We start from the raw sequence: 14,386 nt of genomic DNA on the forward strand, positions 1-14,386 counted from the left end.
TGAAAGGGTTCGGCCCGGCGCGGGTACTGCGGAGCACTTACTAGAACAAGCTATTTTGGGAAAACAAACTCGTACGTGGCCTATGCACGCTGCGCTATCCGTCACAAGTCAAGTAGTCAGTACAATGATATCTCTTTCAGTTTGAAGCAATCATTTATTCAATAATCACTACAACAAAGAAATGACTTCCAGTTGAAGTCATCGAAACCTACACAAATAAATAATGAAATAAATAGATTGAATAAATACATGGAAGTATAGTATAGCAGTTTGACAAAGAAATGACTTCCAGTTGAAGTCATCGAAACCTACACAAATAAATAATGAAATAAATAATGAAATAAATAGATTGAATAAATACATGGAAGTATAGTATAGCAGTTTGACAAATCCTCTGATGGTGTTGATAGACCCATCGAGTCGTGCATGGTAGTACAGCAAAAGGTACTGACACTTACTTGATTGTACACAGTACGTACGTAAGCTAATAAATCCCCAGGTATGTATTTTCAGAGATACATTCCTTAATAATAATAATAATAATAAATTATATTTATAACGCACTTTACATTTGGGGGAATCTCAAAGTGCTACATGGCAGATAAAAAAACAAGAAAACAAAACAAGGACAAGTTTAGAACAACTGGACGACAACCAAGATATGAGGAAAAATTACGGAAATGCTAAGGTAAAAAGGTGAGTTTTAAGTCCAGTTTTGAAAGAGTCAGTGGATTGGGGTGCTCTTAGGTGGTCGGGGAGGGAGTTCCACAGTGTAGGGGCTGTATAGCAGAAGGCTCGGTCGCCCATGGTGCGCAGCTTGGTTTTAGGAACGTGGAGAAGGTGTGAATTGGATGAGCGGAGGCTTCGGGTGGCAGGTTTTGGGGCAAGGAGTTCTTTGAGGTATGGGGGAGCATGTCCAAGGATACAATGGTGAGTGAGGAGGGCGATCTTATAATCAATTCGGAATTTGATGGGGAGCCAGTGCAGAGAACGGAGGATGGGTGTGATGTGATTGCTTTTCCGCACCCCCATTCCTTCTACCCTTGCAGTGAGCTTTGCTGCCTCTGTTCCACGGGATGGCAACGTTACCGTCAATTTGGTCCCTCCCTCCCGCTTGGCATGTTTTCACAAGGCAAAGACGCCAAAGAACGTCTTGCCGGCCTCTTCCTCCAGGTTCGGCAGCATTTTCTCCGTCACCGTCTTCAACCTGTCTCCTCTGTTCAGGTTGAACACGGCTCCCACGTACACGGCCGAGTACCAGCCGCCCTCTTGCTCGCCGTCGGCTGTTTTTTGGCAGGCCGTCCGGACCGAGTGCAGGATGGTGCGGTATTCGTCGTTGCCGAACGAGCTGGACCAGCGTCTGACTCGATGCGTCAGGTGAACCATGGACGTGGCCGGCCCGGCGGCGGCAGCGGCGTCGTCGTCGTCCAGGCCGCAACTGACCCGAAATGAGACTTGACTGTAAACAAAGTAGAGGCCGGCTTCGGGGATGATAATCTGGTTGTCCTGGAGCTCCAGACCTCCTTGGGAGTGGGATGGGTCCACCTGATTCATCCATTGCACCGAGTTGGCAAAATTAGGATTGTACTGTCCTGTAGAGGCACGACAAATATTGAAGCCCTTTTGAAAGTCAGCCAAAAAGCATCCCAAACCAAAGCAGTTCACTTACCTGTTAAGTGAACGGCGGCTCTGACGGCGTCGGCCCGTTGGGAGAGTTGACGCAGAGTGTGATGAATATCTGTAAAAGACGGTTTGCTTTGGCTTTATTCCGTTTTTTTAGCATTTGGAGCAAAAGTTGCGATTTCTCACCAAAACTGCCGTCATCTCGTCCGGGCTTCTGTTCAAAGAAAAGAAAAGAAAAGAAGAGTTAGAGCAGCTCAGTTCACAGCAGAAGGGCCACAGAGGTCGAATTGGGTGACAATTCATTCTTCCCACCTTGGTGTGCATGTTGAAGATGAGAAAAGCGGCAGCGGCGGCGGCGGCCAGGAATAATGCCAAAGCCCAAACGGCCATGGTAAGCTTTGCGCCACCTTTGGCAGCCTGTCTTGACAACTTCTTTGATTCTGCATCCACGGCTGCAAAAAGAGTCACTTGACAGTCGCCTTCCATTGTTCGATCACTCAGTTGTTCTCTTTCGGGGAGTTTGTCTTCCTTCCTTGTGCGTTTATTGACTGTCAGATTGCACAGAGCGGCTTTTTATAAAAGCCGTTCGGTCCTCTGGGGGAAGTCCCATGATATCATTCAGAGTGGAGTGAGCGAAGTGAAGTGAAGTGGAAAGAAGAGAAGAGAGAACCAAAACTGAGGAGGATCTCCAACTCGACACGCCTACACACTCACAAGTCGTCAAGTGACATGACACGTGTGCGGCGGCGGATCAAGGAGAAAAAATGCTTTCCGAATGTTGACGTATATCCTACTTGAGTGGAGTGGCTCCGATCTATGGAAACGAGGTTACAGACCACCACAAATGCATCATCGAGTTGAACAACACACTTCCTTCCGCCCGCGGATGATGTCCCAATTGTAAACACAATCATTTGCTGTGCTTTTGTTGGATTGCGTCACTTCCCCTTTAGCTTAAAATAGACACGCAATACGGCCGTATTGCGGACGGACCGCTGGACGGACGGGCCGTGACACCTTTTCATTGCCACCAGTCAGCCCCCTCGGAAAATACGTATGCGATGATGCAAAAGAGGAAAGTCGGGACGACGGACGGAGCGCTGTTGGCCTAAAGGCCTTCTCACGCCGCCGCCGCCACACTCAACGGGTCAAATGGTTTGGCCTCCAACAAAAAGGTTCCTTTCGGGTTGGCTGCTACGCAGGCGCCTCCAAATATGGGCCAAGTTGGAGCTTCAAATCAATTGACACAAAGTTGACTCAATCTGACCTCACTTGACAAGTCACACACATGAAGTTTATTCATCAGATTTCGAGCGTGTCAGAGTCAAACGTCCATTCACAATTACTTTCCCCAGCCACCCATTCTAGATGACAATTATAGCACCGTTGGCAACAATGGTTTCCTTTCTCGTTCAGTGATATGAAAAGAACATTTCACTGGAGTTGAGGAATTTTGGAAAGCAACATGGAAGTCCCCCCTTGGCCCACTATTTGGTGCCAAGTGATGTTTATCGTTTCATGGCAAACATGGTTGATGTCGGTCGGCTGCTGCCTTGCTGCGAGAAGACACCCAAAATGAAGCTTGCTAGTTCAGTTCTCTATTGTCAAAAGTCAGTGTTAGGGTTAAAAATCCAGTGGAGCAGGGCACATCATGCTGCCTGCTGCCACCTGGCAACTGTGAGGTAGGTCATTTTGGGCCAAATGAGATGAATACAAACGCAATGATATGAGACAAGTGGACTGAGTGGGCCCACGTACACCCCATATTATTGGTTTTGACTTCCTCTTCATCAGTCAGCTTCTTTAAATGGTGACAATGGAATGATGAGTGCTTTATTGAATTTAGGACTAGAAAATGTCAAGTCAGTCAATTGCGTGAATTACTATGACCTTGTCCTTTGCTCTCTTCTGAAGCTGTGCTAAATGCAGCACCCCATGAAGGTGAAACATCATCTGAGTCAGGCATTTATTTCACGGCCGCTGGCTGTTGACTCTTGCCGGATGATTGGTGCTGTCTGTCTACAAACACCTGGCCCATGTAGGCTCAATGACGCACGCGCTTTGCACTGTCACCTGATCAAATGACTTTTATTTCAAAGTGAATGCAAAAATACATGCTCTCTCTCTAAGTAGCCTGTGAGATGAGCCGAGATATACATAATCATGTGTGGATTCAGTTGGGGAATTTTTCTCACTTTGATTTCAATTTTATGAAACAAAGATAGTTTTGAGATCCTCCTGAGATTTGAGATCCAGCCATCCAATTCCAACTGCTATTTGTCAACACTCCTTGCTGCCCTCCCTCCAATGGGAAAAAGTCTGCATTGATTGCAAGTTCATCATGTCATCAAATATCCAATGTGATGTCAGATATGATGAAGAAGTCACCATACTTCTCATCAGACCTTGTTTCCATATCAAATATCGTAACCTGTGGGTTTCCTGTGCATCAAAACAAAGTAGAGCAGTGAAGTAGGTTAGGTTGGGTCAAAGAGAAACTGCTTCTTCAACACTCAGATGACAACTATCCCTAGCTGTCGAATCCCTGGCAAAAGTTTGGAATTACAAATCAGCTTTTTCTTTCGTTCTTGACCAACAATGATAAGAGAAAGTACAGAAGCACTAAACCGGTCGGCTTGATCACACACGGAAGTGAAATTGTCAAATGTTTGAAATTGTCGATTTAACAACACTTGAATTTTGAGACAAGGACATGGATTTAGACAGAAGGAAACACCGTCGTTACGCAATAGTGGCTGGCTGGAGAGATTGTGATGACGAAACGCACGATTCCTTTTGTATGCTTTCATATGTGGGTGAGGCGCTATTTGCAACCATGGGCGCTTTGGTCAAATGAACACATTTGACACGTGGAATTTTTTACTTGTCCTCGATGAAACTAGATTTTCATGTCTCATCTTCGAAACAAGGCCAATGGGATGTTGCCTGTGCACGTTTGGCCAAACTTATTGCGTCAAACGTATTGCAACATTAGTCAAAAGGTGTGGAACGCCCCTTTTGTTTTGTAATGGCAATTATACTTGAATGGACTGATAGCTACAGTGTTGGAAAGGGTTTTTTCTTTTGCTCCATGAATTGTTTTGCATATCGTAGTAATAAATAATCACTTAGGACCTAAGTCCCACCTAAGTCTTAGGTAGTCAATCTTTTGGTTAATAACAAAAACCAAACAAAAACATGGCCAGGGAAAAATGTATGTTTGCATTTCTAGTATTCAACTGGTTTATTGATGCAAACACGCGCACAACAAATACACACGCGCGCGCGTACGCACGCACGCACACACACACACACTTTTAACTGCATTTCTCCTAAACCACCTCAAGGCATTATGCCATCCACATAATCCCCAAAACGATACAATCTATAGATTTTGATATATTTACTCTAATGATGTCTGCAAAAGTAAAACATGCGTCTAAGGCCCTAGTCGTCTATTATCAACAGCTTGTTTCATCAGCCACATGAGAACAAAAGTCCTAATTAAACATTACTGCTTATGCAATGATACTATAATAGCATCATCTTAACCGCAAAAAAATGGTATCATAATAAAAGTGAACTTCAGCCACCTGCGTGTGGTTTGTATTTGTTTGTTTGTTTGTTTGTTTGTTTGTTTGTTTGCAGCACCACCATGTGGAACTCTAAGAAAACAACAACAACAACTTACACAGGGTGAAAATTGAAACAAAAGAACCAAGAAAACGTGACGTTTGTGTCGTCATTATGTTTGTCATGTTTTATTTGGGCAAAACTCTGACGTGTTTTATGACGACATTACCGTACTACAGGCGACTGGCTATCAAGCGAATGAAAGGCGCATGCGTCACTTTTATTTTTGTCGGAATTACGGTACATACGTGATGCTCTCTGCTGGCAGCCCACACAATTGAATACGTCACTTTTACTTGATAGGAATTACGGTACGAAGAAGTGCCTTGACGTCCTGGGAAGAAGAAAAAAAACATTCAACGGTCTTTGCTGTGGACCATTATCTGATTCCTTTCTTTGCCCTAGAGCAGGCGGTTTGACGGAAAGCTCAACAAATGAGTTTGTGGTGCTGTTGTTTTTGCTAGCAAAGCATCTTTTAGCTTGCCGGTAGCTGTGTTAGCTAGCTCACGCCGGACGGACGGAGGGAAGGAGGAGGCACCTGCAAAAACACTTGACTGCAATCATACAGACAAAGAAAGAAAGAACGAAAGCAAACGTTATGGAATTCCCTTTTAATGTTAACCAATTGTTTCCAGAGAGGTTCTCCATTTTGGACAAGAGCCTTGTCGTTGAACATGCGTCTCCGAAAAGGTAAAGCTACTGCTTCTATCTCCCACCATGCTGTGCTGTGTTGTTTGTGACCATAGTTGCTACAGGAAGCTTTGTGTTATTTGGAAGAATAAACTTTGATTGTGTGTCCTTTGTAGAGCAGATCTTCAATCTCACATTGCCACTGTTGTTGACAAACTGGGGAGAGCCTCTGCAAAGGTGAGTGAGGCAGTGAGTGAGTGAGTGAGTGAGTGAGTGAGTGAGTGAGTGAGTGAGTGAGGCAGTGAGTGAGTGAGTGTCATCATAACAAGGCAAGGGTCTTGCTTGGCATGTAGGCAATGAGATTTGACATGTATCCACGGTAAAAGCAATCAATACGTGTGCTCTTTCCACAGGCCCAAAAGCTAACAACACCTGTCACGAGCGCTACCAAGTTGCAGTCTCAGCATCATGAACTCTACCTGATGAAGGATGGAGAAAGCAACGGGTAGATCGTATGGCCCTTGGTCAGCTTGCAATTTCACTCGCACACTTACTCCACACTTAACCGCCCTCTTTCCTTCTCGCAGAGAGTGTGGTGTCATTGTGGGATTTCTCAAAGTTGGATACAAGAAGTTAATATTGCTAGTGAGTCTTTGTATTATTTGTCTCTCATCAAATGTCATCAGCATCAAGATTTGTTTGACCCCATGATGTATTCTATCCATAGGACCGCCGAGGTTTGCACACAGAGGCCGAGCCGCTGTGTGTTTTGGATTTCTTCATAGCCGAGAACTTGCAGAGACACGGATACGGGCTGGAGCTGTTTCAGTTCATGTTGCAGGTATTGTGTTGGGGAAATGCCAGTTGGCGTGCATGATGAAACACCACACCAAACCGCTTTGAGTCAAATGAAGAGATTTCATTAGAAATGCCTACACTGTTCTCATCTGTCATTCACTGTCCCATTTTTTTTTTTTTTTATTATCACTCCATAACGAGTGGTGTTTCTCTTTTTCTTTAAAGCACAAGAATATCGACCCTGTGCTGATGGCGTACGACAGGCCCTCTCCCAAATTGTTGTCGTTCCTGGCCAAGCATTACTGCCTAACACAGAGTGTTCCTCAGGTACAGCCTAAGTCATCACTTCTTGCAAGTTCACCTATTCTAAAAAAAAACCAACCCCTCAGATTTTCACTGAAAAAAAGGCCTTTTTGCTACTTTTGCACACTTAGTGACATGTCGAAAATATACCACAAGAGGGCGCCACCGTCCTATCTAATAGAAAAATAGAAATATACCACAAGAGGGCGCCATGGTCCTGTCTGAGAGAAAAATAGAAATACTTTTTGAACTTATTGTGACGGCGGACAAGGGCTGAAATTAAGAATGAAGCCAAAAAGGTTAGGAGAGAGGTTTTTTTCAAGACTGTTGATGTTGAAAACTCTCCCTTTGTTTTGTCATTGCCACCAATAATAAAAGGGAAACTATTTGTGGAATGTGTTCCAAAGAGATTCTCTTCTCTATTGCCGGCCACTCTTGTCATTCTCATTTTAAGCTGATTATTTGAAGATAAAAGTTGCAAAAGGAAGCGGAGAGGACATTTTGTGCGATGTTTTACCATCGTCTTTTCTTTTTGCCTGTAGGTCAATAACTTTGTCGTGTTTGATGGCTTCTTCAACGACAAATCAGGTACTTTTTATTTCTTTGATGAGTTGCTACAAAGTTGCTACTCAAAGTGGGATGTGCAAAGAAAAAAATAGACAATGTGCCATTTTTTATGACAACTATATCTATTTCACATTCTCCAGGTGCCACCAATCTGCAGGTCACATGCTATTAAAAACAAATCTAGAATATAATGTGGTTGTATGGGTTGGTGGCTTTCTATTTGAAATCCGTGTACATCATGTTTTCCTCTAGCTCTTCACATTGTTCCAACTTTGTAAAGTCTAAAAATCCCAGCAATAGAGCTTGATTCAAATCCAATGAAGTTGGGACGTACTTGGCATTTATCCAGTAAAAGTCATCGCGTCTACCATGGCATTTGATACATTTGCGTGTATCCATATTATGCATGATTTTAAAGCGACTTGAGTTTTGCCATCATTACATATCCTTCCATTTTGTAATCATATGCACAAGATGATGACAAAAAGAATCATTTGCAAGATACAAAAGGGTTACCAACCCATTCGAGCTAATCTACTTTCATTGCAGTTCCATTTTTTTTTTTGTCCCCCCCATCAAATTCTCACAGGCTCGCCTTCATGTCCTCTGACGGCTCAGGGGATGTACGGCTTTTTGTAAGGACCTTTCTATTCTCTGGCTTTGCGCTTCCATCCCCAAGTGATATGTGTTGCTTTTTGCATTGCACATCTTAAATCCTAAATCCACTCCTTTCGTCAGTCACGTATGTCGAATGTTGCCTTGGATCAAGTCCAATGTCGTCCTACCGCCATAGTGGCGATTGTGAATTGCGCGTGTTCTCCTCCGCAGTGGCCAGATTAAGAACGATTCCCCTAAAAAAGCCCGACAGCGAGATCAAGCCCTATTCCATGGTGGAGAGAGAAGGTATGCGGCAACCGAATCATTCCTGGCTGCTTTGGATTGATCTTTGTGTCCGTCCGCCACAAAGCTTGTAGCTGAGAAGAATTGTTTGTTGAACAGCGGTGCGTCGGGAAGAGAGGAGTCTTCCCTGGCCGTTGGCATCCTCCCAGTGCTCCCTCAGTGTGGGCTCCTCCCCTACCAGGGCCGCGCTCGGGGTACGCAGGGACCAGAGGCCAAAACTTCCTCTCGACGAACCATCCCGGGAGAGACGCACCAGGTAAACACACAGACTTGCGGCGGATCGGCCCGGCATCGGACAGCGCAATGCATTGCATTGAGTATTATTAACAGCAAAACCCATGAAAATGAAAGTGGAGTGCCCGGAGGAAGGCACGGGGAAAGGTGCCAACTGCATACAGGAAGGTCGGAGACGCAATTGAAGCCCGTACCTCAAGTGTGAGGCGGACGTGCTCGCCAGTGCTCCTTTCAAGTACTGCTTCCTAACACAATCTCTCTGTCTCTTTTCCTTCCCTTTTTCTTTTCTTTTTTGTTCCCCCATGACTCCACCGCATTTGTAAATGAATTCATTGGCTCATCTTTTTCATCATATGGAATAGTTCCCTCAATAGATCTCCACTAGGTTTCCATTGACCGACTGGCGCCATCCGTATTGTCATTGTTGAAGGGAAGAGCGCGACGTCCGAGCATATCCAGTAGTTGTGGTTCCGAAGCGCGTGCTAGGCTTATGATACCAAGCTCCCTTTTTTCCTTGTAAAAGAAGCTTACGGTGAACCTTGTAGCTCGGATTCTTCCGTTTGGAATGCATTAAAGTTCCTAATCTTTGAAACGAATCTTTGCCGCTTCACTCTCAATTGGCCGGCTGCACACGGCAGCGGTTGGCATCTCGTTGACATCCTATTTGTATGCCAAGCCTTGCTTCTGCTTTACATTTATTATTGTATGATTTTGTGTTTCTTTTTTGTAGTGCCATTGTCGTTTGACTGGCGCTTTCACCCACCCACATTTTTTTTTCTTTTTTCTTTCTTTCATCCGCCATGGTCGCTTTTGCCTTTTCCTACTAGCCAACAGGGTCAAGTTGCCAGAGAGGGTCTGTACAGTCGCCACATGGACAGCCGAAGACCCTTAGCAGGTAAAGGTCAGAATAAGTAAGCAAAAGTGCTTACTGTGTTGTTGTTGTTTTCTCATTTAATCTTGCGTTTTGTCGATTGTTTTTGCTTTCATTGTTCTCAGGTCTGAGGTCAGCCAAAGAGCAAGCACACTTATGGCAGAGGTTGCCCAAACTACAAAGCCGGTATTTACCCTCTATGCACACTACTTAAGTTGAAATAAATCATTGATTGCCTATAGTACGTATGTATGTTCAATCAATATATCTTTTTCTATCACAGTCCTCAGCTTTGAAGACCTCTCATGTGTTGACCTCAGTTGTCACATTCCTTCCTTCCTTCCCCCAGGCTCCGTACACCTCCAACTTTATCTGCGACCGAGGACAAGGCCGTTTGCTGGCCGACCTCCCCCGGCCGCCAAAAACTACGCCTAGGAACAGATGCTGAGGTGGCCGATGGGAGAAAGGAACTCCCAGCTCCCAACGGTCCCGCAAGCGCAGCGAGAGTCCCGTCGCAAAGCCCGAGACGTTTATCGGACGGCTGTCCCCGGACCGTCGGAAAGGCCTGCTTCTCTGCCCAGCAGATGAAGCAGCGCTTGCTGTTGAACAGGGACACGCGTCCGTGGTGAGTGGAGTGACATGGGGCTTATTGGATGAACAACATAGCAAGAAGCTTTCAGGTACCTTTCGACACTTGCTTTCAAGAAAAAAAAGGGCATTTTCTTTTCATTTGCACCCTGAGACTTGTGGGAAAAAGCTGTACTGATTCACACTCCTCATTTATTGGTGCAGCTGTGGCGTGTGTTTGGACCCCAACCATTTGAAACATTTTCCACTCTGAGCTGTGTCAAGTTGGACATGTCAAGCATGTGGAACTGCTACTTATCAAAAGTCATCAGAATGTCAAGTTGGAGGCAACTACAAATCGTCTTAAAAATGTTTGTCCTTTTAAGAGTAAAACAAAACTTAGCAAAAGAAAAAAACACACTCATTGGTAAACAGTGAGGGAGGCTACTTGCTTTATACTTTTGACTGTTGTTTTTATACCAATAAATGCCATCATATATGTTTCATACCAATGGACATTTCTGTATTTACTTGCTCAAGCTAAACTCCTGCTTTTCTTCTCGGTCGGGGAAAAAAAAAAGATTTGACCCACCTTCAAATCGTCGTTTAAACAAGGTGTAAATCACTGGGAAGAGTCAAGGGCCGGAAAGACAGATTCAACTTTGTCCTGGAATCCTATTTTTGGGGTGACACGTAAGTTGGAAAGGGAAAAGTATGGACAAGTAGAATGTTTGCAAACTTACACTTGACTCTACTGAAAGAAAAGTAAGCGGCTTGTAAGACCTTTGCCACTCGGATTGAAGCCGACAGGAGACAAACGCAGCTACGCACGCAGGTAGCCACGCAGACAGGCAGGCAGGCAGGCAGGCAGCCACGCAGGCAGCCAGGCAGGCAGGCAGGCAGCCACGCAGGCAGGCAGCCACGCAGGCAGGCAGGCAGCCAGGCAGACCCTGTGGCATTTTCCCATGCACTGTGACTCATTCTTGAGCAATGATGGCAGATGTATGATGCAATGCACCATGTGTTGCTTTAACAACCAGACTTTCATTTGTAGTAGCTTCTCACCGAGCAGAGAGATAGTCTGGCTAAACCTGTTTTTCCTCTCCATTGGGAAAAGAAACTGGCTAAGTGAATGAGGAACGGCATACATTAGGCAGCGACACGAAAGGCGTTTAATGATTAAAGAGCCCCACGCGCACTTTGACGGCTCACGGAAATGGGTGAGCGTTTCTTTTTCCAACCTAACAAGAAAGGGCTGCACAAAAACACTTTGGAATTCCGCACAGGTTCAAGACACACACGTTCATGTTTGTCAGAGCAAAAAGCGAAATATTTGCTTTACACCGAGAATGTGGTTCACAACGTTGGTGTTTTACAACATCACCCTAAGCATTGGTATGAGCACTTTAATTCCGATGGTTCAAATGTCCAAAGAAAAAACTACCTTTCTTTACAAATATTATACGGTGTAATGGTATAACCCAATTCATATAGGGCAGTCTCTAGATTCTTGTAATATCAGCAAATTTTTCTAAAAAAAGAATCGCTTTATTCTCAGCAGTCTTTTATCTCATTTATTATTCTTGTGTTTTTATTATGACATGATTATTCTTGCTCTAGTAGTCCTTTTGGTGCGGCCGAGGCCATCTGCAATCAAAATGCCTCGGCTGGGCTGGGCTGGGCTTCTGCTAGTGGGCCTCCCGGAGTAAAGAGAGGTAGATGTTGGACTGGACGAAGCGGTGATAACAGTCCGTGTCCAGCAGCGAGTAGATGCGCTTCTGCGCGAGGGCCAGAGACGTGCGAGAGGGAGCCTGCAGCAGACGGATGGTCAGATCTCTGGTCTTGCTATCGATGTTCACCTGGATGGAGACAGAAGTAAGTCCACGAGCGGCCAGGATGAGCAGAAAAGCAGGCCCGTCCGTACCTCCCGAGGCGAACCGGGCCGGATGTAAGTGTCGCAGATGTCCTTTGCCCTCCTTTGCAAGCTGAAGTTGTGCGACGATTGTTTGTACTGCTCGCAGGCCAGATAGAACTGAAGATTCTCCTCACTGAACTCGGCACGTAGGAATGCCCCGAACACCGAAAGGCCGGCTGAGAGAAGGAGGAAGGTGAGAGTAAGTATCAATCTTAAGTATCAACTCTCCCACCATCCCCACTTTTGACGAGGGCGGAACATCAATTGTGTTGATGCGACTCTCCCACCATCCCCACTTTTGACGAGGGCGGAGCATGACGGCCCACCTGCCGTGCCGCACTTGCGGGCTGATACGGCACCTAGTGTGCGAGTTCCAACTCCCACTTTGCACACTTTGCATTGATATGAAGTCACGAGGGCCTGAAGCGATGCCTACTCGGAAGTTGGATTTGTGATCGGAATAGGTCGTTGGAAATCTCACAACTATCTTGCACCAGCTTCCAGCTCAAGTTCCAACAGGAAAAGGCTTTGGGACAGACAGACAGAGGAAAGCAATTCCTAACAGCGGAGGTGCTTACTATCAAGTCTATTCATCGAAGCAAGCAGCAGGCTGCCTCAGGAAGTCCTGCAGCTCTTCTGCCTTTACTGCACAGCACTCAGTGACTGACGTCATTAAAGGCCAACGTCACTGACCGGAATCTTTGACTCGAATGATAGACGCTCTTCAGTCTGTTAATGTTGATAACCCTTTTAAACCATCATGTCCCTGCCTTTTAGGTCATCAAGATAAGCCAAAGATCAGAGCAATCTCTCAGTAGGTTAGGTAGTAGGAATAGATGAACGACCTCCTTTAATAAGAGATGTTAACGAGCGACACTTTCAGACTTGAGCTTTCACTAGATTGCAGGTTTGAGGTGACTGTCGAACCTTTTGAGGTTATCAAATGAACGCAAATAAATCTGCGGCTTGGTCTCTTCAGCCCTTTACATTTCATAAGCCCTAAGTAGAAAGGTTTTCTCCGAGCTCCACTTCACTGGTTCTTTTATATCAAAACAAATTATTTGAGGTGCATTACCCGTTTTTGTAGTCACGCTAACCAAACCTGTACTCGGAACATAGGACTTTTGAAAACAGGCTCGCCGAGGCCAAGTGTGTTTCTAAGATGATCTAGTACATCGTCACAAGGATACAGGAAATCATTGAGCTGGCTACGCATTCCAGAGAAAGGAAAAACAACAAAAGAAAGCTCAATCAAGGAAATGAGGGGCTAGCGAGTCAGATGAGTATGTACTCACTGGGACTGGCCAGCAGGTAGTCCAGGGACTCGCCCCATTTTTCAAGTTCTTCTCGACTTAATGCGTGACTCCTGTTGTGGCCCACCTGGCTCCACTGACGCATGAAGAGCAGGCGCGACCTCCTCTCTTTGGCACTGTGGACGCAAAAGAGACGAGCCATCAAAAAAGGTTTTCAGCGGAAGCAACAAGATGGTATCATTCGTACCCGTCTTTGGGTTCTGTGTTTGAAAGGTTGGAGTTTGAGGAATGGGGACTCTGAAATACATCACATCATTAACATGGGAGTACTTCACCATGCAAGTCTAAATTTGGGAGCTACCTGGCCAAACAGATTCTTCAGGTGCAGTTTAGCTGCAGAAAGTTTGGCCTTATGCTGGTGCCGCTGCTGAGATTTAGGCGAAAATGGCGGCTGGGAGAAAAGTGAAGCGGACGGAGAAGCGAGCTCATCTCTTTCCACACTCTCCGCGCTTCCCTTTGCAGCCGGGGCCAGTTGGCCGTCACTGTAGGCCCGATAGCCTTCGCCGAAGCCACAAACGTCCAGCTGGCTCTTGCTCTTTTTGTCCAGCTCTCTCAGGTCCTCCACACTGACACTGACCTCCTTAACAAGTTCTCTCTTGGTACTTGGCTCCTGAACGATCGGACGCTGCTCTCCATCCATCTGGACTTGAGCAACAGCAAGTGAGTATGTGGCAGATTCTCGGCCCTTGTCCTTCTCTGCTCTCTTTGGTTCCGTCTTCCTCCATGGGAAGGAATCAAGATCCAGGAGGGATCCCTCGGAGCTGAATCTCCGCAGACTGGCCATGAGAGATGGTAGGTAGGTAGGTAGGTAGGTAAGGGGCAGGGAATGGAAGGAGCTGCAGCAGAAGGAGGAGGAGGAGAAAAAGAAAAAAAGAGGTTAAGGTGCGCAAGCTGTTGAATGAATGATTGTTGGTGTTTGGGGAAGTGTTCAAATGGAATAATGAGTCATAGAAAGAGTTGCACAAACAAGTGAAGCCGGAGTCGGAATTATTCACGTCGTGGTCATTTGGCCATATCTCAACTTTGTGGAGA

The 14,386-nt window shown here is 45.6% G+C and overlaps 3 protein-coding genes and 1 long non-coding RNA gene across 7 annotated transcripts; 2 read left to right on the forward strand and 2 right to left on the reverse strand.

Moving 5' to 3' along the window:
* Positions 1–134: 134 nt before the first annotated feature.
* tnfa (tumor necrosis factor a (TNF superfamily, member 2)) lies at positions 135–2,449 on the reverse strand. The gene is made up of 4 exons (XM_061267820.1): positions 1,936–2,449; positions 1,810–1,837; positions 1,670–1,738; positions 135–1,592 (listed from the first exon to the last, which is right to left on the reverse strand). The coding sequence occupies exons 1-4, from the start codon at positions 2,107–2,109 to the stop codon at positions 1,126–1,128; spliced, it is 738 nt and encodes a 245-aa protein (XP_061123804.1). The 5' UTR covers positions 2,110–2,449; the 3' UTR covers positions 135–1,125.
* A 3,025-nt stretch (positions 2,450–5,474) lies between these two features.
* atat1 (alpha tubulin acetyltransferase 1) lies at positions 5,475–10,638 on the forward strand. Of its 4 annotated transcripts, none has more exons than XM_061266654.1 (13): positions 5,475–5,946; positions 6,068–6,123; positions 6,300–6,391; positions 6,474–6,531; positions 6,614–6,727; positions 6,910–7,011; positions 7,530–7,575; positions 8,383–8,457; positions 8,554–8,710; positions 9,516–9,583; positions 9,685–9,745; positions 9,909–10,184; positions 10,352–10,638. In XM_061266654.1, the coding sequence occupies exons 1-13, from the start codon at positions 5,871–5,873 to the stop codon at positions 10,398–10,400; spliced, it is 1,230 nt and encodes a 409-aa protein (XP_061122638.1). In that variant the 5' UTR covers positions 5,475–5,870; the 3' UTR covers positions 10,401–10,638. The 4 variants fall into 4 exon arrangements, 3 of the variants coding, with proteins under 3 accessions (XP_061122638.1, XP_061122637.1, XP_061122639.1); XM_061266653.1 differs by having other exon boundaries at positions 5,478–5,946; positions 6,063–6,123; XR_009710604.1 differs by having other exon boundaries at positions 5,479–5,946; positions 6,063–6,123; positions 9,909–10,239.
* Positions 10,639–11,686: 1,048 nt separating this feature from the next.
* On the reverse strand, positions 11,687–14,138 carry si:ch211-152p11.4 (regulator of G-protein signaling 8). The gene is made up of 5 exons (XM_061266657.1): positions 13,656–14,138; positions 13,542–13,591; positions 13,337–13,470; positions 12,051–12,217; positions 11,687–11,985 (listed from the first exon to the last, which is right to left on the reverse strand). Exons 1-5 carry the CDS (start codon positions 14,136–14,138, stop codon positions 11,815–11,817), a joined length of 1,005 nt encoding a protein of 334 aa, XP_061122641.1. The 3' UTR covers positions 11,687–11,814.
* LOC133144163 (uncharacterized) lies at positions 11,933–14,042 on the forward strand. Its single transcript, XR_009710605.1, has 3 exons — positions 11,933–12,074; positions 12,148–12,240; positions 13,902–14,042. It is a non-coding gene; the product is annotated as an uncharacterized LOC133144163 (long non-coding RNA).
* Positions 14,139–14,386: the final 248 nt, after the last annotated feature.

Source organism: Syngnathus typhle, linkage group LG20 (genome assembly GCF_033458585.1).
Source record: "Syngnathus typhle isolate RoL2023-S1 ecotype Sweden linkage group LG20, RoL_Styp_1.0, whole genome shotgun sequence".
NCBI classification, from domain to species: Eukaryota; Metazoa; Chordata; class Actinopteri; order Syngnathiformes; family Syngnathidae; genus Syngnathus; species Syngnathus typhle.

Excerpts from the sequence above, each read along its gene's own strand:
- tnfa (XM_061267820.1), bottom strand. The coding sequence starts at position 2,109 with ATGGAAGGCGACTGTCAAGTGACTCTTTTTGCAGCCGTGGATGCAGAA. Across the intron at positions 1,739-1,809 it reads ACGAGATGACGGCAGTTTTG|ATATTCATCACACTCTGCGT; the intron begins GTGAGAAATCGC and ends CGTCTTTTACAG. Across the intron at positions 1,593-1,669 it reads AGCCGCCGTTCACTTAACAG|GACAGTACAATCCTAATTTT; the intron begins GTAAGTGAACTG and ends GTGCCTCTACAG.
- atat1 (XM_061266653.1), top strand. The coding sequence starts at position 5,855 with ATGGAATTCCCTTTTAATGTTAACCAATTGTTTCCAGAGAGGTTCTCC. Across the intron at positions 9,584-9,684 it reads CAGCCGAAGACCCTTAGCAG|GTCTGAGGTCAGCCAAAGAG; the intron begins GTAAAGGTCAGA and ends CATTGTTCTCAG. Across the intron at positions 10,185-10,351 it reads AACAGGGACACGCGTCCGTG|CTGTGGCGTGTGTTTGGACC; the intron begins GTGAGTGGAGTG and ends TTATTGGTGCAG.
- si:ch211-152p11.4 (XM_061266657.1), bottom strand. The coding sequence starts at position 14,138 with ATGGCCAGTCTGCGGAGATTCAGCTCCGAGGGATCCCTCCTGGATCTT. Across the intron at positions 13,592-13,655 it reads TGAAGAATCTGTTTGGCCAG|AGTCCCCATTCCTCAAACTC; the intron begins GTAGCTCCCAAA and ends GATGTATTTCAG. Across the intron at positions 12,218-13,336 it reads CTACCTGCTGGCCAGTCCCA|CCGGCCTTTCGGTGTTCGGG; the intron begins GTGAGTACATAC and ends TCCTTCTCTCAG.